We start from the raw sequence: 26,854 nt of genomic DNA, 5'->3' as shown, positions 1-26,854 counted from the left end.
ATTTATTGATTTTACCAATTGGCTTCCCCCCTTTTATTGAAAGTAGATTTTTTTTCTCATATAATATATCTTGATTGTGGTTTTGCCTCCTCCTACCCCTCCCAGCTCCTCCCACCTCCCCTCCCATCCAGATATACCCCCCCCACACACACAAACACCCCCCCACACACACACACAAACACCCCCCACACACACACACAAACACCCCCCCCACACACACACACTCTTTCTGTCTCTCATTAAAAAAGCACAAGGCCGCTAAGAGAAAATAATGAAATAAAACTTAATCGTATAACATAATAAGAAAAAAGAACACACAAAAACTAACACAGCAGAACTGGGCAAAGCAAACAGGAAGGCAAGTATCCAAGAGAAGAAAGAGAAACCCACTTCTCTGTAAACTACAGAAATCCATCAAAACACTAAACTGGAAGCCATAATAGATACACAAAGGACCTGTAGGAGGAGAAGACAGAAGATATATAAGATAAAGTATGAGCCGAGGAACCCCAAAGATCCCACTAAACTTGTTTTCCGTCAGCCGTCCACTGCTGTGCACGCAGCATTCCCCCAGTGAGACTACCTTGGAGAAAAATAAGTTTTCACTTACAAGTAGTTATCAATTAGAGATTATTTCTGTGTTAGGGATGAGGGCGTGTATCCACTGCTCCTGTCAGCTACAAGGCCCCATCTGAGGCAGACCTTCGCAGGCCCTGTGCACGCTGCCTTGTCTCGGAGTTCAAATGCATGACACTGATTCATTGGGCCTTCGTTTTGGGCTCTTAAACTCTTTCTGCCTCCTCTTCTACAGACTTCCCTGAGCCCTGGGGGAGGGATTTAATGCAGACATCCCATTTAAGGCTGAGTGCTCCAAGGTCTCTCATTCTCTGCATATTGTCTGGCTGTGGGTCGCCGTGTTTGTTCCTGTCAGCTCCAGGAGGAAGCTTCTCTGATGGTGGCTGTGCGGTCCTGACCTGTGTGTAGAGGAATGTCATTAGGAGTCATTGTATGGCTTTGTGTGTGAAGTTGTGTTTTTGAATTCTGTTTTGTTTTTGTTTTTGAACAGTAGTATTTGGTTTTACCCTAAGTCCCTGGACTATTCAGTCTTAGGATGTTGGTTATGCAAGAGTTGTCAGGTGTGGGTTTCACCTCTTAGAGTGAGCCTTAAGTCAAATCAGATAGTGGTTGGTTATCCCCACACACTTGGTGCCACCATTGCCCTAGCATATCAATGCCCTAGCATATCGATGCCCTAGCATCTATGATTGTCCTGTCTTCCAGACGGGACATCATGTAGATCAAAGGGTTTGTGTCTGGCATGGTATCTATGTAACTTTGAGTTTCATGCCTAATACCTTCCTGTACCAAAGACGCTAGCACATCCGGGTGAGGGCACTGTGCAGGCAGCAGCTCTTCCCCATGTTCAGTAAGTTGTATAGATGTTGTCTTCTGCAATGGGCCCTTGTAGTCAGTTTGTGGAGAGCAACCTTGAGTTTTAGCGATGGCCTCTTTGGGGATTGGGGGGGGGTGGGGGGGTTGGCTAACAGATCAATTACACCCAACCCCATTACTGGAAACTTCATTTGGGACTCTGTCTCATTATCTAGCAATTTCATTTACATCGCCTTCATTTATGTATATAGTTTAAAGAGTTTCTACTGTATTGGGTTTACAAACTCTCCCTTCAATTGTTCTTGGTTTTAGCTATTTCCCCGAATATTCCCTTCCCTTCTCCACTTGATCCTCCAATTCCAACTGTCCCCCATCCATACATACGTTTGCCTTTCCTGAGAAGATCTATCTGATATCCCTTACTCTATACCTAACCTCTGGTTTTACAGAGTAGGTTGCTTATCGTTGACTTAAAAGCTAATAACCACTAATAAGTAAACGAGTACCATATTTCTCTTTCTGAACCTGAGTTACCTCACTCAAGATGATTTTTTCTAGTTCCAGCCATTTACTGGAATTTCATGATTTCATTTTAAAAGGGGGGCTGGGAACTACTCCACTGTGTAAACAAATATACTAGCTTTTCTTTATCCATTCTGTGGAGGGGCATCTAGGTTGTTTCCAATTTCTGACTATTATGGATAGAGCAACAACAGTGACCATGCCATGGTTGAGCAGATGTCTCTGTGGTAGGATAACAAGTTCTTTCCATTTATGGCCAGAAACTGTACAACTGGATTTCGAGGTAGGTCAATGCCCATATTCCTGAAGAGCTGCCACACTGAGGTCCACAATGGTTCTAAGTTTGCACTCCAACCAGGAATGGAGGGATATCCCCTTTGCTCCACATCCTCACCAGATGAGCTGTCACTTGTGTTGTTGACCTTAGTCATTCTGACAGCTGTAAGATAGAAAGCAAGATATTTTTGATTTGCACTTCCCTGATCAGTAAGGGTGTTGTCTTAGTCAGGGCTTCTATTCCTGTACAAACATCAGGACCAAGAAGCAAGTTGGGGAGGAAAGGGTTTATTCAGCTTACACTTCTGCATTGCTGCTCATCACAAAAGGAAGTCAGGACTGGAACTCAAGCAGGTCAGGAAGCAGGAGCTGATGCAGAGGCCATGGAGAGATGTTCCTTACTGGCTTGCTTCCCCTGGCTTGCTCAGCTTGCTTTCTTACAGAACCCAAGACTACCTGTCCAGAGATGGCACCACCCACAAGGGGCCCTTCCCCCTTGAATTGAGAAAATACCCCACAGATGGATCTCATGGAGGCACTTCTTCAACTGAAGCTCCTTTCTCTGTGATAACTCCAGCCTGTGTCAAGTTGACACACAAAACCAGCCAGTACAATTGACCCCTTCAACTTGACACAACACTATTCTTCACATAAACACATCACTATTAAGCCTCAACGCTTACTTTCTTATTTATCCCCAAGATCTAATTAACTTTAAGAGTCCCACAGTCTTTACATATTAAAAGTTCAATTCCTTTAAAATATCCAATATATTTTAAAATTCAAAAACTTTTAAAAATTCAAAATCTCTTAACTCTGGGCTCCACTAAAATACTCTCTTACTTTAAGAGGGAAAAATATCAGGGCACAGTCACAATCAAAAGCAAAATTAGACTCCAACCTTCCAATGTCTGGGATCCACTCACAATCTTCTGGGCTCCTCCAAGAGCTTTGATCACCTTTCCAGCTCTGCCCTTTGTAGCACAACCTTGTCTTCGAGGCTCCAGCTGCCTGTTCTCCACTGCTGCTGTTCTTGGTCAACTCATGACACTGGCATATCCAAAACACTGCTGTCTTCTGCTATAACTATGCTTCACCAATAGCTTCTCATAGGCTCTCTTCATGGTGCCAAGTTTCAACTCCTTTGCATGACGCCTTCAGTCCTGGGCCATCAATTGCAACTGAGACTGCACCTTCACCAATGGCCTTCCATGGCCTCTCACAGTACTGAGCCTTGGCTGCTCTTCATGACCCCTTCATTCCTTCAAAACCAGTACCATCTGGGTGACTCTTACATATTACCAAGTCCAGTCACAGCACAAGGTACAACCTTGGCTATTTCTGGAACACAGCCTCTGTACTCTAAGAAAACACTTCCCAGAAGATTTCACCTCAATGATGCTGGTCTCTGCTTAATCACAGCTAATTTCTTAGCTCCAGCTAACCAGCATCAATAGTCCCAGTAATGCAAAGTTTTGGCTTTAGTAGTTCTGGTATCTTGTTAATCACAGCTGATTCTTCAGCCCCAGCTTGCCAAAACCACAGAATCTTCACAATCAAAATAGCAACAGCAGCCATCAGACATCCAGTTAGACCAGCACCATTTGTTGAAAATGCTTTTGTGTTGAACATACACACTTGTTCCAGTGTGTATTTCTGGGAATTTGGTGTCCATAAGTGTGTAGATTTATGTCTTGGTCTTCAATTTGCTTCCATTGATCATGTGTCTTATGTCAATACTATGCTGTTCCACTTATTCTAACTCTGTAGTATAACTTGAATTCAAGAATGGCAATGCATCCTCCACCTCTGTTAGAATTCAGGATGGTTTTAGCTATCCTGAGTGTTTAATGTTTCCATATGAAGTTGAGAATTGTCATTTCTAGATCTATAAAAAAATATGTCGATGGGGATTGCATTGAGTAGATTGCTTTTGGTAGAACAGCAATTTTTATATTAATCCTAATGATTCATGAGCATGGAAAATCTTCTCATCTTTGGATGACTTCTTCAATTTCTTTCCTCAGTGTCATAAATTTTTATATGAAGGTCTTTCACTTGCTTGGTTAGAGTTACCCCCAATATATTTTATATTATTTGAGGCTATTGTGAAAGGTGTTATGCCTCTTATTTCTCTCATTCTGTTTGTTATTTGTATATAGAAGGGCTACTGATTGTTTTTGAGGTTATTTTGTATCTAGCTACTTTGGTAAAAGTGTTTATCAGTTTTATCAGTTCCCTGGTGGAGTTTTTAGGATGACTTGTATATACTATTATATCATATACGAATAACAATACTTTGACTTCTTCCTTTCTAATGTGTAAGACACCTTCAGCTGTCTTATTTCTCTAGCTAAGACTTGCAGTACTATAATGAATAAGTATAGAGAAAGTGGATGACCTTGTGTTGTTCTTGATTTTAATGGAATTACTTTGAGTTTCTTTCCATTGAAGTTTATATTGACTGTGGACTTGCTGCAAACTGCCTTTGTTACGTTGAGGTATGTTCCTTGTACCCCTAATCTCTCCAGGACTTTTATCTTGAAGGGATGTTGAATTTTATCAAATGTTTTTCCTGCATCTAACAGGATGATCATGTGGGTTTTTTGACTTTCAGGTTGTTTATATGGTAGATTATGTTTCTTGGTCTACATATGTTGAACTATGCTGGCATCTCTCAGATGAAGCCTACTTGTTCATGATGTATGATCTTTGTGATGTGTTCACCGGTTCAATTTCCAAGCATTTTATTGAGAATTTTTGTGACTGTGTTCATTAGGAAAATTAATCTGTGATTCTCTGTCTTTGTTGGGTCTTAATGTGGTTTGGTTCAGGGTAACTATGGCCTCATAAAATGAGTTGGGAAATATTTGTTTCTATTTTGCAGAATAATTTAAGGAGTGTTGGCGTTAACTCTTTTTTTTAAAGTATAGTACAATTCTGCTCTAAAACTATCTGGCCCTGGGTTTTTGTTTGTTGTTGTTGTTTTGGGAGTTTTGGGGGGCAAACTTTTAATTATTCCTTTTGTTTCACTAGGAGTTCTAGGTCTGTTGGCCAACTACTCCTGAGCACGGGCCCTGCCTCAGGTGTGTTTGACATAGACAGGGACATTCTGTCTTAGTCACTGCATTGGACAATTTTATGTCAGCTTGACATAGGTTAAAGTCATCTGAGAGGAGGGGACCTCAATTAAGAAAATGCCTTTATAAGATCAGGCTATATGCAAGCCTTTAAGACATTTTCTTTAATGTGATTGATGAGGGAGGGCCAAGCCCTGATTTCCTTCTGAGATGAACAGTGATATGGAAGCATAAGCCAAATAAACCTTTTCCTCACCAACTTGCTTTTCGACCAAGGTATTTTATTGCAGCAATAGAATCCCTAGCTATATAGAAACAGTGTGAAATGACACCTTGACTACAGCATGTGGAAATTGTTGAATTGGGGGCTGGCTTAGAGTTTCAGAGGTGCACCATGGCGGGAGGAATGGTGGCATGCAGGTGTGGTGCTTGGAAAAGTAGTTAAGAGCTGCATGGTGAGAGAGAGAGAGAGAGAGAGAGAGAGAGAGAGAGAGAGAGAGGGGGGGGGCAGAGACACAGACACATACAGAGAGACAGACAGAGACAGAGAGAGCAACAGAGAGAGACAGAGAAACAGAGACAGAGAGACAGAGAGACAGAGAGAGACAGAGCAACAGACAGAGAGTCATAGAGACAGCGAAAGAGAGAGAGAGAGAGAGAGAGAGAGAGAGAGAGAGAGCGCCATGCTGGCATTTTGCCTGGTTTGAACCTGTGTAGGTCTCATGTGTGTTGTCTTAGTCTCTTGTGAGTTTTTGTGTGTGGCAGCCCTTGTGTGCTTAGAGATGGTGTTTCCTCAAAGTTGTCCATCACCTCTGGATCTCACAATCTTCTAACAGTCTTTGGCAAAGGCCGCTGAGCCTCAAGGGGAAGGGCTTGATAAAGACATCCCATTTGTGGCTGAGTACTCCAAAGTCCCTCAGTCGCTGGGCATTGTCTAGTTGTGGGGCTCAGTGTTAATTACCATCTACTGCAAGAAGCTTCTGAAATGGGGGTTGAGAGATGTACTGGTCTGTGGCTACAGCAATATGTCATCCCAAGTTGTCTGTTCATTTAGCAGAATATAGTTATAGGCTATCCCCTAGCCACACACATCCCAAAATATAAGCCACAGGGGGGAAAATCAGCCTGCTGTTTGTTTGGGTTTTGTTTGTTTGTTTGTTTGAAATAGAGCACCACTATATACCCTATCTGGCTGGCTGGAACTCACATCAATCTGTCTGCCTCTGCCTACTGGATGGCATGATTAAAGGTGAGCACTAACACATCCATTTACCTATTCATTTTTAACTACATGAATACATGTGAGACAGTATATGTGTATGTGTCTGTGAATGCAGGTGTCAGTGGAGGCCAGAAGAGGGGGCTATTTCCTCCCTGGAGCTGGAGTTATGGACAATAGTGAGCCATCTAATGCGGATGCTGGAAACTGAATTCGGGTCCTTTATAAAACCAATACAGCACTCTTAACTGTTGATCAATCTCTCTAGCCTCTCAGCTGTACATTTAAAAAATATTTATTTATTTAATTTATGTAAGTATACTGTAGCTGTCTTCGAACACACCAGATTAAGGCATCGGATCCCATCACAAATAGTTGTGAGCCACCATGTGGTTGCTGGGAATTGAACTCAGGACCCCTGGAAGAACAGTCAGTGCTCTTAACCACTGAGCCATCTCCCCAGCCCTCAGCCGTACATTTTTGATGGAGAAAACGTACCTGTATGTTTACATTTCTATGTGTGGTCATCAATTTCAATATCTTCTTGGAGGGGGAGAAAAGATGAGGGCAGAAATTATGCTTACTGGGAAGTGGAACAATTGGAGGAGGTTCTGAGAGAAGCTATATCTTTTACATCGTCTCATTGTTTCTCCAAGTGCAGTGAACACGCCATTCCTGGCAATAAAGATGATATTTAAGTGCTACACAGATGGATGACTTTAATGACTTTGTGCTTAAATGTATATTAGAAAAGATACCTAACTAGTTCACGTAACTTGAACCATTTCACAGATACTGTTGCTTAGAGCAATAATCTTTCCTGTAGTGCAGAGATGTTTAAATAAGAAGATTAAGTAAATAACATATCTGTGAGTGTTGTATTGGGAAAATGACAAAAAAAAAACCCACTAAGATGCTTCTCAAAGGACTGAAGTCTGAAGATTAATGGGCTGATGTCTTAGAGCTGGAGTTTGAGGAGCCGGCGCACAGAGCACATGTCGGCCCCACTGACCCCCCAAGGCTGTACGTGCAGAAGGACAACACTACGCTGGGCTGGGAAACCTGTTGCCTTTTTCTTGTAACAAACACACAAGCTGTCTTCACAAAGAGGTATGATTTGGAAGCACAATGTTTCCTTTGTTGATGAATAGAATTAAGCTTCCAAGAAATGTCAATTCCAAAGGGGAAAGTTCTAGATTGTTGCACTGTGGATAGTAAGTACTCTGATGTGGTTTCAAAGTTTAGTTATGTTTAAGAATTTTAACAGGCATTTTTAAGTTAGAAACTATGAGTTAAGGCAGGCCATGTAAGGAATGAGGCACTAGGAGATAGCAACAGCACAAGAAGACAGGGCAATTTGCTATCATCTATCCTTCCATTGACTAGAATGGAATTCCAACATGGCTAACATAGCGTCTAATTAACGGGTTGCAAATAATCAGAAGTGAAGTTTTATAGGAAGTCACAGCTTATGGTGGATGGTTCGGGCTAAAATTAATAAATCACACAAGACGTTTTCATTTTAAGTTTTATTTTTATCAAAACAAAATAACTTAGCCATAGAAAGAAGTGGGGGATACTCATCACCCAAGAAGCCAAGTGTTCCCCCACCATAAGCAAGGGAATTGTCTGATCACAGAAACAGGTCAACGACTCTTCAATGCTCCCAGAAGCCAGGTCTGACTTCTTCCTGACCCCTCTTAATGCTGACACAATATGCTCACTTGTTCGTATGTCCCTTCAGACCAAACTCTGCATTTGCCCCATCAGTGTAAAGTGTGGAGAAGACACACGCACGGCTTGAAATTTAGCACTCAACACTGTTCTCTATCCTGAAACCTGCATGCAATGAGTTTTGAAAGAGATGGAGAAATGTAGTGTTTCAAAAGCCAGTGCTTCTTGAACTGGGGGCTGCCTGGAGTCAGCCTCCTTGTTGCGGTTGTAGGAATTTGACAGTCCCAAGCCATGTGGGCCATTTTGTCCCTCAGCTACGGAGCTGAGCAGCCCAGCATCCCGTAACTGTAAGATTCTGCTGCACCAGGTAAATTTTGTGCAAAATGCAAATTCCTTTGCTGGGGGAGAAATGAATAATGAGATCACTCTAAGTAATGGATGTGAACTCCAGGAAATAGTTTTGGCATGAGACTGAGAGTCCTTTATCTTCCATGCTGAGGCCAGTGGTCACACTGCACTGGTGCGAGACTAAGAGTGCAGATGCCAGCTTTAGCAGGCAGCATTTAGGAAAGGGAAGGTCCAGTCAGTTCTAAGTTACTCCCCAAGTTGTCAACTACACTTTTATTGGAATCCAGAATATCTGTTTATCTCTCCTCCCTGTCTCCCTTCCTCCCCTCCCTCATTCCCCCCCTTCAGACTTTCTCTTTCCCACCTCTCTCTCTCTCTTCCTCCCTAGCTCCCTCACCGCCAGCCCTCTCCACCACCATGCAAATAAACCACAGGTTGAGAGCAGAGCACCACTGATCTCTTAGCTTCCTCCCAGATGCCAAGCTTAGTCCTAAGGGGAGGGGGGGGAGCAGTTCCCAAGGCAACAAGGAGGGTCAGGCCAGCCACCAAAACTCACAAAGCTTTAAGAGTCGGCCAAGTGGAGAGGTGAGGCCCATTCCTCCACGCATCTCAAACTGTGGCCAGGCACAGCAGTTCAGGAGGACAGCCAGTGGCCAGCATCAGACACCATGAGCAGCCACACTTGCTGGAAGCCCTGCAGCTCCTGTCCGTGGGGGGAGGGGAGGCACCCATGACTCAAGACTCCTGCATGAAGGTACATGAAAGTGCCATGCTGGCCAAAAGGGGCTGGCCTTGCCCTAACATGCTTCTTACAAGCAGTATTGGGAACCAAATCCTGAGCTTCACACACACCAGACATGCACTAGACCACCGAGCTAAAGCCCCAGCACCAAAAACTAGACATGTGTTTCCTGATCCATTGTGTGGTGTATGCTTGCAGTATTGTCAAACTGCAGTGACAGTCGACTGGTAGTTCTAGAATTTTATTTTAATAACCCAAGCTGAGTTTTGGGGTCTATGGGTAAAAGTTGTCTTATAATTTTCTTTTTTTTATTAAATAAAGATTTATTTATTTATTTATTATATGTAAGTACACTGTAGCCATCTTCAGACATACCAGAAAAAGGCATCACATCTCATTACAGATGGTTGTGAGCCACCATGTGCTTGCTGGAATTTGAACTCAGGATCTTCGGAAGATCAGTCAGTGCTCTTAACCGGTGAGCCATCTCTCCAACCCCATCATTTTTTTTATGATTGTATTTTGCCTTAAGAAAATTAGATTTGTAAAAATCAGTGACTATTTGGTGCAGTATCAAAAGGACACCTCATTAAAACCAAACTAAACCAAACCAGTGTGTGTGTGTGTGTGTGTGTGTGTGTGTGTGTGTGTGTGTGTATCTTACTTTAGGATGTCTTTCAGTAGCTAGTTCCTCCCAAGGTTATTCAAAATAATTGTTTGATTTTTTCAAAAGTTCTATTGAAATACAGAGTTCACAAACCCACTGATTTAAAGTAAACGACCCCCCTTGGAAGGCTGGCACTAAGTGACCAGGTGAATCCGCAGGTTCAGCAAGTTCCCTAGCTTTGTAAGAGACGTGGGGATTTTAAAGAGATGGAATCCATGTTCTGCTATGTCAGATCCAGCCTTGGGGGGGTGGGGTGGCGGCAGCTACCTTGGAAGAGGCAGATCTCCCAGTATGCTTTATTGGACCTATGATTGTGATGTGGGCCTAGTGACCCTCTTAGACTCCATGTTGTGGTGACCCCTGACCATAAAATTATTTTCATTGCTACTTCATTACTATAATTTTGATAATGTGAATCATACAGTAAGCACCTGTGTTTTCCAGTAGTCGTAGGCAACCCCTTTGAAAGGGTCATTTGACTCCCAACGGGGTCATGACCCACAGGGTTGAGTGCCACTGATTAGAAGGCTGTCCTGCCCTGCTGCCCTGCCCTGCTGCCCTGTACCCCTGAGACAGAGGAGGCAGCTCCACCTACATCCCTGGTCTCTTCCACTCAGTGTTATGCCTTTCTGTTATATTAATTCCGATTTATAAGGTGGGTGACTGCAGCCCCAAATCAGGGGTTCCAGGGAGGTCCATAAGCCAACACACTACACAGCAGTCGTATCCGAACAGTATCTGTGCATTAGCAATCCCAGCATGTTCTTCAGCATCTTTACATGACAACTCAGGAGCAATGTTTTCTGTGGGGAACACTTCTGAGCTATGAAGACACTGATGTCAAAGAGACCTAGGTTTCTCTAGAAGCCACTCCCACCAGGATTCAGCCCCACAGGCGCTCAGCTTCTCTGACCGGGTCTCGAATTCGTGTCTCATGCACTGGGACATTAGCAAGCCCTCCTCACCAAAGACTGGGTCGCGTCACTCTGCAATGGGGCTCGGACAGCTTCCTCCACTGCCTTTCTCAGGCACAGGTCATCCACAGGGCAACCACTCACACGCCCATCACTCTCCTTCTGGTCTGACCCCCCCACCCCACCCCCACCCCACCCCCACCCCACCCCTGACACGTATATAGCAGAGGACTGCCTGGTCTGGTCTCAGAGAGAGAAGACTCGCCTAACCCTTGAAAGACTTGAGGCCCCAGGGAGTGGGGACCCCTGGTAGGGGGTGATAGGCAGTAGTGTGGGGGTAAAGGATGGGGGTTAGAGGGTAGGGAGAGTGGGGACATTCTCTTGGAGGCAGGGGAGGAGGAATGGGATGAGGAACTGTCGGAGGGCAGACCAGAGGAGGATAATGACTGGATAGTAAAAAAAATTAAGTAATTTTTTTTAAAAAAAAAAAGAAGCATAGAGAGGTGGTGTCTAGCTGTTTTCTGCTCCTCTGTACTGCTGTTGACTGGGATTTGATGGATGAGATATTTCTCATCTCATCTGTGTGATGACCACAGACATACACTAAATAGGAAGTTGCTCTTGCATTGAAGTTCTCTGTGAATAGCAGCAAAACTGGAAAGGTAACGTGAAAATATTTGAAATTGGAACATACCTCTTCACAGATAAGGACTTTTGAAAGCATGTTTGCGCTCACGTGCGCTCATGTGAGGTGCCTTACTGGGGAACTGGGAGCACGAGATGTCATGTGACCAGCATGACCACGAGGTTAAGCCAACAGTTCAGCTAGAAATCACAAGTTGTACAAAATCACACGGCAAGTAGAAAATCTTAGAGGACTGAGCAGTGTAAACTTCTTGAAGTTTCCCTCTCCCATTCAAGGTGAAGGAGAGGACGGCTGGGAACCTGAGGCCTGCGTAGCCGGCTGGCTGACGCAGACCTTGCCTCCGCAGATGCTGCACACTGGCTTGGAATGCTGGGGGATTTGATCTGTGCTGTTCTGAGATTCACAATACAAAGGCTGATTTAATTTGACAGCAAAGTAACACTAAGCCCCCAAAATAAAATTACCAAGATGTAAAACAGCGTCAAAACTCCAATTAGTTTTATGCCATGGAAGCTTCCGGGGGAAGTCAGAGAGGCTCCACCACGAGGCACAGGCGTCAGTACAGGCTGCACAGATGACTAGAATGTAACCCTCTAACTGAAATTGCTCAGAGCCCAATATGACAAAAAGAATCAGAGGAAAATAAGTTAATTTTCCCCTCAAAAATAAAAATGACTCATTACAGTGACTGTTTTACTAACTTAATGCAATGTTCCTTTGCAAGACCTAAAAAATAGAAAAGGAAAAAATATATCCCAGGGCTTGGGGGGGGGTGGGGAATGAGGGAGTGGGGTAGAGAGGGTGGAGGGGGGGGTTCTAAAAGAAAAGGCACCAAGTACAGGGACACACGTGCTTGTGTTACTGGACCAGAAACAAGTATGGACCATTTGTGCAACATTTAAAAGGGTCTTAGGCATCATGAAGTATATTTACAGTATCCGTTAAAGATGGCTGGCCCTGACCAGTTTTTGAGTGCATCTGGAGTTAGTCTCCAAACCGCATGGAGCCATCTTGGTGCCCAGTTCAAACCTCATGCTTCATTCTCAAGCTTCCCCAGAGACCTCAGATGTGTTTACCACTCTTAACTTAGTAGCAGTATGACAGGTGTGTCGACCCAATGCGGGTCTCACTGATCAAAGTCCCACATGGCTCTTCTAATTAGTGTCATTTTACTGGATCGAGGCAATGAGGATTACAGCATCAAGTTGGAGCTGTGTACAAGGAGTCTCTTGCAATGATCCCTCTAGACCATTTCAACTCTTCCAGTTGAATGAGCAAGAGTCCCAGGTCTGCCCAAGAGAAGCTGAAGAAAGGTATGGCTGAATCTGGGCACTGTGTTGGTTAGAGTTGGCTTGAAGAAATCGTAGATGGCTTTCCTAGTCTATAGATGTTTTATAAATAAAGTTCAGTGCCCACAACACGTGGTGATGTCTATCCCAAAAGATCCCCAGGCCTTGGCCATCATCTTTCTCTGGAATCACGTCATATCTCGATGACCAGTCTGTCTTCGTCATCACTGCTGGTGTCGCTGAGCTCCACCCGTGTCTGCTTCCTCATTCCTTCCAAACTCCTCTTTCGGATGGATCTCAAAGGAACTTCTGGGACTTCTGAGGGTTGTCCAGGGTGAGAAGGAGCTGTGACAGTCTTGGGGGTAATTAATCCTTCAGCCCGACAAGTCCCACTCTCGATTCCTGAAGCAGCAGCACCCTGGACAGTCAGATCCCCACACCCATATTGGCTCCACACAGGAAAATCTGCCTGGGCTCTTGCTTCCTCCTCGTGTGAACTGACTGAACTTGGTCCTGAAGGTGCTATTTCTAAAGTTTTTCCAGGTGAAGGCCTCCCTGGCAGGAGCACCTGTGGAAGGCTGTCTGATGTGGCTCTTCTGTCTGGGGACTTTCGTGCCAGGGTCTCCTCAGCAAAGGACTCTGCACCGTGAGCCCCCAGTGTTTTTTGCCCCGTTCTTATCCCCACAGAAACACAGACAGCGGCCACAGAGGTAGCAATGTGATGGTGGGGAAATGTTCCTTTGGATCTAAAGGAAGAAGGCAGCTCTGGAACATCTGGGGAGAAGCACAAGTTGGGAACTATAGAGACTTGATCCTGGGAAGGTAGCAGCTGAGTTCCTGGAGGTCCAACATCAAGACCTTTGCCTTGAGGCAGATCTTCCTGAAACATTGCCAAGTCCATATTAGATTTCGGAGATAGTCTGGACTCATCAGCATGCTCCTTCTCCTGAGAACAGTCATTATGCTCACCAGTGGTTGGAGAAATATCCTACAACAAAGCGCAAAGGAAAATAAATAGGGAAAAGAATAATTGGTATAAAGAAAACTTGGTTAGAAACACAGTCCACAATGAAAACAATGTCTTGAGGTCTTGATGAATCTTTCCTGAGTGGGGAACCTCAATAAGATCCCTCAATAAGTTTCCATTAATAGCGAATCAGCTCACTGACCCTAGCCAAACTCCTGAGTGATACCAAATAGGTCATTCTGTGATCTTATGTGGCTCTGAAGGCAAACAACTCTACTACCCAGCCAATCCCACACTTCCCAACTCCAGCTAGCACAACTGGTAAAGTGGGCCTGTGGTTTCAACACGGTGTGCCTGGAATGATTTTACATTGTAGGAGCATCTGAAGTATGGTAGCATCTTCTTCTGTGGGGATTAATCACATGGATTTGAGTTTTCCATAAAACATCCCAAAGGTTCCACAACCAAAGTCTGCCTATTGAACATGTGACACATCAGAATCAGAGGCTAGCACTGAGTGTAAGTCACCCTTCCACCTTGGTCACAGCTGGTTCCCCTTGTTTTTGTCTGCACACACCAGGCTAGCTAGCTCAGGAACTGTTAGAGGCTTTCCTGTCTCAACTTCCCATCTCCCTGTAAGAGTGCTAAGGTTACAGACTCTCAAATATGCACCCAGCTTTGATATGGGCTCTGAGATTTCTTTAACAAGGGCTCCGGGGCTTGAACTCAGGTCCTCGCACTTGCACGGCAGGTGGTTTACTTCCTGAGCTGACTCACCAGCTCCAAAGTTGGTTAATCTTTCAGTGTAGAATGTTTACAAATGTTTTGGTATGGTTTTTAGGGTTCTGGGGAGTCCTAGAGGAGACCAGAGTATTTTACCACATGGGTATGAATACAGGAATAAAGGCATAAGTCTAGAGGACAGATAGATGTCAGTGCCTTAGAATGGTGGTTCTTACCTTCAAAGTTGATTTGTCTATTTCTGAGATGGTTTTTGAGCTCATGCCAGGAGACATGGGTCCTGAAGTCTGACTACAATCATCTTCCTTTTCTTTGCTCCCATGAGCCACAGACTCATGTTTTTGCTCCCATGAGCAGAAACTCAAGTTTTTGCTGGCACAAGATGGCTCCCCTTGTATGTTTAGACCTGAAGGAAGGAATGCATTTGTTATTGTACATCTAGACTCGTGAAGCGAGGCAAGAATGACACCGAGGCTGAGTCTCCACAACTTCCTTCAGCTCCATGAGCCTTGACTCGCATGGCATGCACTGCACCCTGACTACCGCCAGCCAACTGACACCCAGCCAAATGAGTTGTCTCTGCCTCCTTCAAGGAAGGAAATGGCCAAAACAAGCCCCTATGTTGAAGACTACATAACTACATCCATTGTAAATCATGTCCGACATGGTATCTGTCCTCATTACAGAGTCTCCCTCCACCGAGGTCTCTTTGGCTCTGAGTCCCCAGGTCCTGGAGCCAGGTGGCAAGAAGAGAACTCAATAGACCCTGGGCTCCTTGATGACAAGTTCCCCACCAGAGTTCCAGGCAGCAGGGGGTGGTGTGGGTACCTAGGACACTGACATTTACTGTGGCAGCTGTCTCCCTGTGGGAAAGGAAGAGACAGACTAGCCTCTCCCACCTACTCCTCCTGGTCCCCCATTGCTCTCTCTTCCAGTTCCTCACAAGGACCCACAATCGGGCCAAAAGAACCACAGGGAAGTTCTTTCCAGGGAGTGAGATTTCATTATGAGATAAGTGGAAATAAAAAAAGTTTCCGGAATGCTTGGTTCCCTGGAAGACACACACCGGGCACCCCGTCAAATCTGCTGTTGTTTTGATGAAAGTTATACAAGCATTAAGTTTAAAACCTCAAGCCTCTCTGCTTATGAGGAAAGCCGGCAAGCCTACCCACCCAGCCATCTTGTTTTATTTTGGAATCTTCCGAGACTTCTCACCCCCCCCCCAATTCTCTCTCTCTCACACTTCAATGTTTACAGGTTGACCTATGACCTCCTGCAACTTCAGAAGAGAGCAGCTATTCCTCTAAGACCCTCCCTCAAGACTTTAGCTCCCTTGCACACAGCACAACTGTCATTTCCATCCTCTGCGCCCTCACGTGTATATCCCTCACGCCACACCTTGTGTGGTGCCTCCTCTAAGTCTCCATCACGGTTAGGTGCACACCTGTCACCGCTGAGCTGTGCTGAACAATAATATTGCATTGCCTTTTTTTTTTTTTAACAAAATTGTTTTCCTCAGAGTTAATAAGTTCTGAGGTCCCCACCACTTCCCCTGTTTACCTTTCTAGGAACATATTAAAATCACTTCTTAGTTTGATATTAAAACCAAACTGTCTATGGTTTGATTTCTCTCTGGGCAAGCTAAAACTCATGCCTTCAGCATATAATAAAGTCTGCAGGTTCTTTTTTTTTCCATTTAAAAGAATGAAGGAAGGAACAAAGGAGGGGAGGGGGTGAAGAAGGCTAGAAAGAAGGTGGAAGGGAGGACAGGACAGGCAAGAATTGAAGGAGGGAAAATAAGTAATGGAGAAAAGGACAGAAAAGAAATGGTAATTTAAAAATCAATTTAGTGGTCTTCTTGGGGATTTTTCTACTGTAGGCCTCACTATTAGAGGGTAGAAGAGACTTAAACGCAATGTTGGACGCAATGTATGTACTTGCAATCCCAGCACAGCGGAGGCAAAGACAACAGGGTCTCTGGCCAGCCAGGGATAGCCCAGTGAGTGAGTTCCAGGCCCGCCAGAAGCTCTCTCTCAAAATAAACAGCATAGATGGCACCACACATGGTATCACGTCCCTGAGTCATCCGTCTCCTGTGGGCATGGGTGTCACAAACCAATAAGACACCTAAATTCACCCGGGATTCTCAAGGAAAGCAAAGTGCATAGACTCTAGCTAAAGATGGGCCAGGAGGGAGAAAAGATGAGAGGTAGGAAAGCGACTCCCAGGTTCCTGGGGTCGTCTCAGTGCTCAGATTCCACGTCTCAACCAGGGCGGTGCAACTCAAGGTGGAGAGTCTCCAAAGGCTCTACCCCATCTACCACCTAGGCCATGACAACAGGAAGTTGTCACAACGGCTAACACATCTACGGTCCCCATGGTGTGCCAAAGACAGCCGCTCAATCTAAGTAGCTCAAACTTCATCACCCACAGTGACAAGAGGACCAGGTGATTCATTCAATTCAATAAAGAAATAAAGCCAATTAGTATAGAGAAGATAATCAGATTAGCCAAATGTCTTCCCAACAGGTTGCTTTGGTTCTTAAGCTTAAACAGAAAAGGTCGTGTGAACATTTGACTGATAACTTCTGGCTCATGGGGGAGAGAGAAGAAAGAAAATCTATTGATTTAATTTGCTTCCAACCCTACAGTCTACAGAGAAAAGTGAATTATCTCTGATAATTGTGAAAAATGTCCAAAAAATGTCACCGAAGTACGTTAAACTAATTTGGATTATTGAAGCAGGACACTAACTTGCTTTGGGATGAATGGCCGCTTTTCAAAAAAGTAAGCTGTGCCCCAGTTGAATTTTAAAGTGCAAATGGCATCCTGTGTAGACGTCAGCTCTGCACCTATGAATCACAGGCCCCCCGTCTTCAGAATTACAGATTCTGCCATCTCCACCACCTTCAGAACCCGGCTGCCCACACTCAATTACAGGAATCTTATTAGAGACTTGTCTCTCACAGAGGCTCTCTGCTGCGTGTTCTTTCCCTGATTAAAGGCCGCACTCTTAATAATTCCTCTCAGAAATAATTGTCGTGCCACGTCAGGAGGAAGAGACTGCTTAAGCGGTTACAGCGATTGCAAATTTAGCCCTCTTGAAAAGGGCTGTAAGAAACTGTAGAATAATTAAAAAGAAAATGCAGGCAGAGACAACAGGACAAAACTGACAGTGGAATTATCAGCCTCTTTAATGTCAGATCTTCTTTGGGCTGTCTCATTTCCAGGCCTTATTAAAATGCTAATAAATGGATTACTCAAATATCAGTATCTCAAAATGTGAGTAATCTGAATAATTGCTTTTAGTTTGTTCCAATATCTCCCCAAACTCTATTCATGTGGAGTCCACAGACTCAGAAGTCTGAAGTAGGAAAGTGAACCCCCAAGATCAGCCTAGCTGCCCTTCTAAACAGGCGGAAATTATAAACAGGAAGGTGGGTTTGTCTCTGGTAATTGATTTGAGATTAAATTGTTCAAAAGCGTCTCAGCCATTAAAGAATACAAGACGTGCTGGCAATTAAAGCAAGCAATCACTTACGAGAAAGCTGCGCAGATCTTTAAAACTAATCACGTTGTAAACAGTTAGTTGCTCATTTATTTAAGTATTTATTGAATGCATTTTCAGTCTATATTTTTAAGGCCCATATTGTTGAGCTTGAATATTGACCAGACCCTGAGTGCAGCCAATACTGTGCTGAGAGCTAAGGTGTTTGTTCAATGGTAGGGGAAGCTGATAGCACCTCATGGAAATTACTATCTAAAGGGGACAGAGATTTATTCTATTCTTAATTTGTCATGATTATCATTGGAGGGGGCGGGTTACATGTACCACAGGGCACATGTGAAACTTTGAGGACAACTTTCAGGAGTCGGTTCTTTCCTCTGACCTCATGGCTCCCGGGGGCTGACATCAGGTTTGTCTACACCTGCCTTTACCTGCTGAGCCACAATCACACAAAACGTCACCAAGCAGGTGTCACCAGCATTACTAAAGATACAGCGAGATGATGCTCAGACAGCAAGGTGACGTCCCAACCTCTGTCCACAGGAAGAGTTGAAACCGTGTAAAAAGTGCCTGACCCCAGGGCTGTGTCACTAATAAATCTGAATTATTCAGCCGTGTCATTACGGGATGGGATTCCTTGCAGCCCCTCTGTATGCTGGCGTGTGGTCTGAAGGCACGCTCACGTGTTACTCACATCCTACGGCTTATGTAATCTCTTTAGGAAAACAGGATGGGGTATCGCGGTGGCAGAGTGCCGTCGGTCCTCCCGGGCAGAGAAAGATGGGCACTGTTGGATGCTGAAGGCGGCCAGGAAGTAATGGGAAGTCTGGAAGCTGGTGGGCGGCTGGAGAGCTGGCAGAAGCAGCTTCAGCCTCCTGCTCTACCAGCAGGAGGGACCCAAGAGAGGACCGGAAAAGTGTGCTGATCAAGCAGAGCCTCTGATATTTCTGTTCTGACGCAATCTTTGGAAAGTTCTCTTCAGAGCCCTCCCGTCTCTTCTCAGGCTCTCGGTGACTCTCAGCACTTGGGTTTCTCTGATGAGAGGCAATCAGGCCAAGCACTCTCCGTCATGGACATCCTGTACCTTGACTATGTTTAGGACAAGATGGTGCTTAAAAACTCTTGTCATGAGTCTTTAAAAACCTTTTTTAAAAACGTCCATTCTACGAAACTGTACCCTTCAGATATGGATTCTGAAATCATGGAAGGAAAGGAATAGAAGATGATTAAAGAAATGTCACCGAAACCATTAAATTCAGAGCCTGAACCCGAGCTGGCACTTTAAGAGTTCTTATTTTTAAAGTCTCTTGTTGTCGAGTGAAAATTGTGTGCGGGTCTCTTTCTGGCATGCAATCAACAAACCTGCAACAGAGGCTCATCACTCCTTAAGATTCATACAGCCAGGAACAGGGAGAAATTATTCTGTCTTAGCAATTTCAGAGGACTGTGATTTAACTAACAGCTTCAGAGAAAGAATTAATACTCCTCCATTAATCCTAATAATAATAATAAAAAAGGTACAGAGAAGGAGGTCATTATAAGAGATGTAGGAGGACCTGTCAGAGAGAGAAGGACCACCATACCTCAGAGCCTCCTTCTGAAAACAACCCTACAGAATCTCAGGTCCCAGGCCCCAGGGCAGGTGAGAAGCCCAAAGAGGGCGCTGCCCGGGAGAGGAACCATTAAAACTAGCAACAGTCAACAAAGGCAGGATATAGCTTCTCACCAAGATCACCTGTAGTCCTCTGTATAGAATATTTAGAAATGTGTGCCTTTTATGTGCATGTCATTAGAAAACCTTTTCTTTGGGAAACCTGTGTCATCTTCCACGAGTCTCCTTCCCAGGGTGAAGCAGTATGTCTGGATCATGTGATCCTCTCAGCTCATTTAATTCTGCAGATGGGGCTAACCAGGTTTTAAAAACCTGGTTATGACACAAAATTCACCCTGGCCGGTGAAGTCCTGAACATTCCCAGGCAGCATCACTAGGAATGTCTGTCTCACATTTTACTGAAGAAAATTAGCCTAGGTGGTCTGGGTAAAACACAGCTCCTCAAACAGAGGGTAACGGGAGTGTGGGGCACTGGAGAGATCTCCTCACTGGCAAAGACCTAAACAAATGACATGTTCAAAAAAGGCTGCCTGGGTTTTTATATTTCCATATGAAGTTGAGTATCATCCTCTCAAGGCCTGTAAAGAATTGTGTTAGAATTTTGATGGGAATTGCATTGAATCTGTAAATTGCTTTTGGTAAGGTGGCCATTTTCACTATGTTAATCCTGTCAATCCACATGCCTGGGAGATCTTTCCATTTTCTGAGATCTTCTTCAGTTTCTTTCTTCAGAGACTTGAAGTTCTTTTCATACAGGCCTTTTATTTGTTTGGTTAGAGTCGCACCAAGGTATTTTATAATATTTGTGGCTGTTGTGAAGGATCTTGTTTCCCTGGTTTTTTTATTAGCTTGTTTATTGCTTGTATGAAGGAGGGTTACTGATTTTTTTTTTTAGTTAATTTTGTGTCTGGCCACTTTGCAGAAGGTGTTTATTAGTTGTAGGAGTTCTCTGGTAGAATTTTTGGAAAAATAAAAAACCTAAGATAGTTAAAACAATCTTGTACGATGAAAGGATGGAGGTATCACCATCCCTGACTTCAAAGCTGTAATAAAAACTGCATGGCATTGGTATAGAAACAACAGGTTGATCAATGGAATAGAATCAAAGACTATGAAATAAACCCACACACCTACAGACATTTAATCTCTTTTGACAAAGAAGTCAAAACCACACAACGGAAAAAAAGAAAGCATCTTCAACAAATGTTACTGGTCTGACTGGATGCCTGCATGTAGAAGAATGCAAATATATCCATATCCAATATTTATTACCATGCACAAAGCTCAAGTCCAAGTGGATCAAAGACTTCAACATAAAACTGGATACAGCAAGTTTAATAGAACAGAAAGAGGGAACTAAGCCTTGAAGGCATTGGCAGAGGAGACAACTTCCTGAACAGAATACCAATGGCTCAGGCTCTAAGATCAACAATTGATAAATGGGACCTCATGAAGCAGAAAAGTTTCTATAAGGCAAAGGATACTGTCAAGATAACAAAATGGCAGCCTACAGATCTGCAAGGTATCTTTTTCAACCCTACAGCCCATAAAGGGCTAATATCCAAAATATATAAAGAACTCAAGACATTAAACACCAACAACCAAAATAATTCAAATTTTAAAAACAGGGTACAGAGCTAAGAGAGAATTCTCAACAGAGGAATCTTGAATGATGGAGGAGCACTTAACGAATTACTCACTGTCCTTATTCATCATGGAAATATAAATCAAAATGACTCTGAGATTGCACCTTATACCCATCAGAATGGCTAAGATCAAAATCTCAAGCGGCAGTATGTGCTGGTGAGGATGTGGAGCCAGGGGAACACTCCTCCATTGCTGGTGGGAGTGCAAACTTATACAACCACTATGGAAATCAGTGTGGTAGTTTCTCAGAAAATTGGTTAAAGTCCTACCTCAAGAACCAGCTAAATCACTTCTGGGCATATACCCAAAAGATCCCCCACCATACCACAGGACATTTGCACCACTATGTTTATAGAGGCTTTATTTATAATAGCTAGAAACTGGAAATAACTCAGATGTCCCTCAACCAAAGAATGGATACAGAAAATGTGGTTCATTTACACAATGGAATGCAACTTTAATATAAACAATGACATCATGAAATTTGCAGGCAAATGGGTTAAACTTGAGAATACCATCCTGAGTGAGGTAACCCAGATTCAAAAGGACATGCATGATATGTAGTCACTGATAATTGGATATTAGCCATAAAGTATAGGATAATTATGCTACAATCTACAGACCCAAAGAAGCTAAGTAACAAGGAGGACCCAAAGAAGGCTGCTTGAATTTCACTCAAAAGGGGAAATAAAATTGTCATTGGAGGTAGATAGAGGGAGGGAACTTTGTGAGAGATGGGGTGAGGAGGGCCATGGGGGGAACAGGTATAGGGAGAGCTAGGGAAAGATGACCAGGAGAGTGGATGGAAGTTGGGGCAGGTGGCATCTCTAGGAGCAGAGACCTGGGATGGGGAGGCTCCAAGGGGCTCTATGAAGGTAGCTCTAGCTGAGACTGCAAGAAGTAGGGGAATATGGTGCCTGAAGTGGCCGCTTCATGTAGCCAGGCAGGACTCCCAGTGGAGGGATAAGGACACCAAACTACCCACAGAACCTTCAACCTAGAATGTGTCCTGCCTACGAGAAGTACCGGAAGAAAGATGGAGCAGAGACTAAGAAATGGCCAAGCAATGATTGGCTTATCTTGAGACCAATCCCATGGGCAAGCACCAATCCCTGACATTACTGGTGATACTCTGTTATGAATGCAGACAGGTTCCTAGCGCAACTGTTCTCTGAGACCCTCCATTCAGCAGCTGACCAAAACAGATACAGAAACCCACAGCCAACCATTAGACAGAACTTGGGAAGTCTTGTGGAAGAGTTGAGGGTAGGACTGTGAAACCCAGAGGGGATGGGGATTCCACAAGATGAACAGAGTCATTTAATATGGACCCTGGGGGCTTCCAGAGACTGAACCATCAACCATGCTGTTATATAGGAGATGTGTGGCTTGGTCTTAATGCAAGACCCCTAACAATTGGGGCTCACCCTGACTCTGTTGCCTGCTTGTGGATCCTGCTCCCCTAACTGGGCTGTCTTGTCTGGCCTCAGTGGGGAAAGATGTACTTAACCCTGTGGTGACTTTAGGTGGCAGGGTGGTGTGGTACCAAAGGGAGACCTCCCCCTTCTCAGAGTGAAAGTAAGGGGTACTGGGGTGAAGGGTCATGTGAGACAGGGACTAGGAGGAGGGGGTTACAATCCAGATGTAAAGTAAATAAATTAATGGGAGTAAAAGGGTGCCTGGGTGTAGGGACATTGGGACCTGACCCAGGAGATGCATTCCTGAACCTCAGATCCAACAGAGAAAGCCAAGAGAGGAGAGAGGCTCTCACTCACTAAGAGCACGTGTCCAGAGTTTGCAAGGAAGACACAGAAATTGGTATTTTGCATGCCTTTTATCATTGTTATTTCCTAAATACAAACCTTGTTTACCCAACAGCTCTGTGCCCTGAATTTGACCATTAGAGGCCAGCACTGTGGCCTGCTTTCCTCCTACCTAGTATTTAAAACACTCAAGTACAAAGACCAGACCTTGAGGGCAAACTTAACCTTGGATTTCCTTTAAAAAAAAAATACTGTTTAACCAAACATGGTGGGCCTCCAGGACTTGTAAGGCAGAGGCAGGAGGATGGGAAATGTAGTGTAGTGTTATATTATATGGGGGGAAGGAATTGGGGCCAGCCTAGGCTATAAAAAGCTTTGCCAAAAAAAAAAAAATTAAAAAGTAGAAAATACAAAATAGTGTCGAAAATATCTGCCAGACTTTGGGAAAGTTGTAAAGCATCGTAAAGTGAGATAATACTCAACACCATCCAAGAGGCCATGACTCTTGGAGTGAAAAGCGTTAGAGCAATGTGTGTGTGTGTGTGTGTGTGTGTGTGTGTGTGTGTGTGTGTGTGTGTGTAGAGCGAGAGGACTTTTGCATATGATGTGTAAGAAGGAGAGAATTGCTCCTTGCTGCTCCTACTGGTTTCCTTCCTGTGGCTGTGATAAAAAAAAACCACTGAACAGCTTAAAGGAGAAAGGGCTGCTTCAAAGGGTGTGGTCCGCCAGCAGCAGCAGGAGCTGAGAGCGACTCACCGCACCGTCAGGAAGCAGGGTGTGACAGGCTCATGCGGATGCTCACTGTGTACGGTCCACAGTCCCCTGTTCGGGAAATGCTAGCACCAATGGTGGACTTCCTACCTCACCTAAGGTGATCAAGACATGACTTTTGACACACACGTGTGTGTCTGTGGGTGGGTGTGTGTTGGGGGGAAATAATAAAAATCATACAAATTAATCCCTGAAATCCACATAATAGAAGAATAGAACTGATCTCTACATGTACACTATAACACGCATACCTACCTACCCACAAATGTACACACACAAGCACCCCAACCCTACACACACACACAAATTAACTTGAAAGATATCCCACTGCTTTCAACTACTTGTAATTTTTTTTTGTTACATATGTTTGCAGTGTCCACTCATGATTCTGTCTGTATGGATGGAGATGCAGAAGACAGTGCATCAGGTTGACCACGTAGGTTTTGTGGGGGTGAGTTCTTGCCTTACATGTTGCTTAGGGTGGGAGATGGACCCTCACAGGCTAGTGACTAAAGTTTAGTTTCTCTAGAAGAATTGAGGGGCTCAGGAAAAGAAATGGGAAAAGAGGTGTTGTTAGTGTTCTTCATCTCAAACCAAATCTGTGGTGTCTTTGTGCTGCTTTTTGTTTTCAACCTTGCTTCTTCTAATCCACCTTTCAAGTGCCTCCTTGTTCTCTTCTTCGATAAAAGGCGTTCAGTCTGAGAACCCCTCACTTACCATCCTTTCCACACCTCTGCCAAACATCAACAACAAAAGCAAACACACACACACACACACACACACACACACCCCGCATTCGAGGGGGGAAGTATACTTAAAATCTTTTGGTAAGTCAAACCTTTAATCATGGCCAGACAATAAGAGAATGCTCTAAAATAAAGAAAGGACAATTTTCAGAGAAGAAAGGAAATAAATGGGGGGGTATTAATATTATTTGAATTCTTTAGTGCCAAATTTAATTCAAGGGACTCTACTTTATGGGTCATTAATTTCAAACTTTCTTAAGTCTAAATGAAAATGGAAGAGGAAAAGTTCGGGCTTTGGGTATAATTGATGTGTTTAAGCCATTGCTTCATCATTTCTGAAGATTTACACCCTGCAGAAGGAGGTGTTATCCTGCTTCAGCAATTCTGTAAGCAATATTACTTAAATAATGGCTTTGGGAAAGAATATCTCCTATTAATTTTGACAGGAAAAATAATGTTGCAGACCCATTAGCTCTCGTCAGAGAAAAGGGAGGGAGTCCGTGGGTGAGGGAGCCTTGAAGAGCAGGCTGCCATCTTGACTCTGCTAGAGAAAGCATTGTGGGATGGTGTGCATGTGTGACAGAGTGAAGGCCTCTACCCATAACCCCCACCTCTTCACAGTACACACAAGGTACACACACACATGCACACACACACACACACACACACACACACACCTGGTTCATCTGCCACAATTAGGTAAACATTTTTTATTTCTGAACATCCCTGTCAGGGCCCTCCACTTCTTAAGTTTTTGTTTTTTTAAATGAAAGGCAACTACACAAGGGTATGTGTATGTCTCTCTGTGTGTCTGCATTTGTATATGTATGTGTGGTATATGTGTATATGTGTGTGTGTGTGTGTGCTGCCCAGTTAAAATACTTCTGTTAGTTATATGAAGTTTCCAAAGAAGACTTAGAGACAAGGAATAAGAACAGATGGCAACCCTCACCCTGCCTTTCCCCTCAGTTAAATACAGGTTCATTGCTAATAATTGAAGGAATTAAGTTCTGAATAGTTGATGCAGTGTTCACTTGGCTGAAAAGAAGGAGTTAGAGCCTAATTATCCACTGATTGCTGCCGTGGTAAATGCCACAAAGAGATGAACTACAAATTATGCCATAAGGTTACCTCGTCTGGTTCAGGTGTCAGAAGTGGACAGCCTCGGGAATCATGGAAATGTCACCTCCCAAAACTATTCGAGGAGAGTCACCATGGCCATAAAGCCTCAACTCCAGCTCCATGAGAGATGGGGTCAAAGGAGCAGAAAATCTGTCAAGGTCTCACTCTGGAGCAGAGCATATCCTTCTTCTGTTGTGAATTTCTGAAAGTTTGTCTCTGAAGTAATCAGACTTCTGTTCAGATTCTCGCTTTCTTTGGTGAAAGCTAATTAATTTAACATTTCTCGTTTGAAGGTTAGTTTTCCCTTTTTCTAAAAAACATGTCAATATATGTAGAATCATGTTCAAAGTTAGTCCTCAAATTAAATGTTTTTGACCAAATCACAGCCTGCACCTAAAAATGTAAAGAGGAATAGGCTGGAGGAGTGAGGGTGGGGGAGAAGAAGAGAAGGAGGAGAAGGAGGAAGAGGAGGAGGAGGAGGAGGAGGAGGAGGAGAAAGAGAAGGAAGATCAGAGGAGGAAGAAGCAGAAATGCCGTTACTGAAATACATGTTGAGAACTGCAACGCTGTGACTGAACTCAAGTGGCCCATCCCCAAGACTGAAGAGATATCTCATGAGCTAAAGCAATTGCCTTGCACACATGAGGATGTGAGTTAGAATCTCCATCACTGTGCAGGGAGCTGAGTATGGGAGTGTGCCATATGTATGGGAGTGTGAAATACTCTGTCATTTCAGAGCTAGGGAGGTGGAGGCCTGATTGTGTCTGGCCTAATGGCTGAGCTCCAGGCCCCAGAGAAAAATACATCTTAAAACACAAGGTGAATGGCTACTGAGGAATGTCACCCTGAGGGGCCTCTCAACTCCATGTGTACATGCCCACAGATACGTTTATGTATAGACACACCCTGCAACACACACACACAGACACACACACAGACACACACACACACACAGACACACACCCAGACACACACACACACACACATACACACACACACACACACTCTAAACCTGACTTCTTAATGTTTCTTACAGCTGAATGAACCTGTCAAAGGCTCTTCATTTCTCAAAATATAACTGAGTTATTTGGGAGAGCTCATTTTTCCTTGCATCCTTAAAAAGGAGAAATTGATCCATTTCAATGATAATAGCCAGGAAGAAAGATCTTCTCTTGGCTTCCCCATTAATCCCGAGAGGGCTGGGGTAG

At 44.0% G+C, this 26,854-nt stretch overlaps 1 protein-coding gene across 1 annotated transcript in view; it reads right to left on the bottom strand.

Moving 5' to 3' along the window:
• Window positions 1-12,287: 12,287 nt before the first annotated feature.
• Znf831 (zinc finger protein 831) overlaps window positions 12,288-26,854 on the bottom strand; it is an 88,631-nt gene continuing 74,064 nt past the window's right edge. The window contains exons 6-7 of the mRNA XM_052184479.1: window positions 14,696-14,883; window positions 12,288-13,757 (exon numbers count right to left, since the gene is read on the bottom strand). Coding sequence (XP_052040439.1) covers window positions 12,963-13,757; window positions 14,696-14,883 — 983 coding nt within the window. The 3' untranslated portion in view covers window positions 12,288-12,962. The remainder of the gene's footprint in view (window positions 13,758-14,695; window positions 14,884-26,854) is intronic.

This window comes from Apodemus sylvaticus, chromosome 5 (assembly GCF_947179515.1).
Source record: "Apodemus sylvaticus chromosome 5, mApoSyl1.1, whole genome shotgun sequence".
In the NCBI taxonomy this organism is placed as follows: Eukaryota; Metazoa; Chordata; class Mammalia; order Rodentia; family Muridae; genus Apodemus; species Apodemus sylvaticus.
This window is presented reverse-complemented; position numbering and strand designations above follow the sequence as displayed.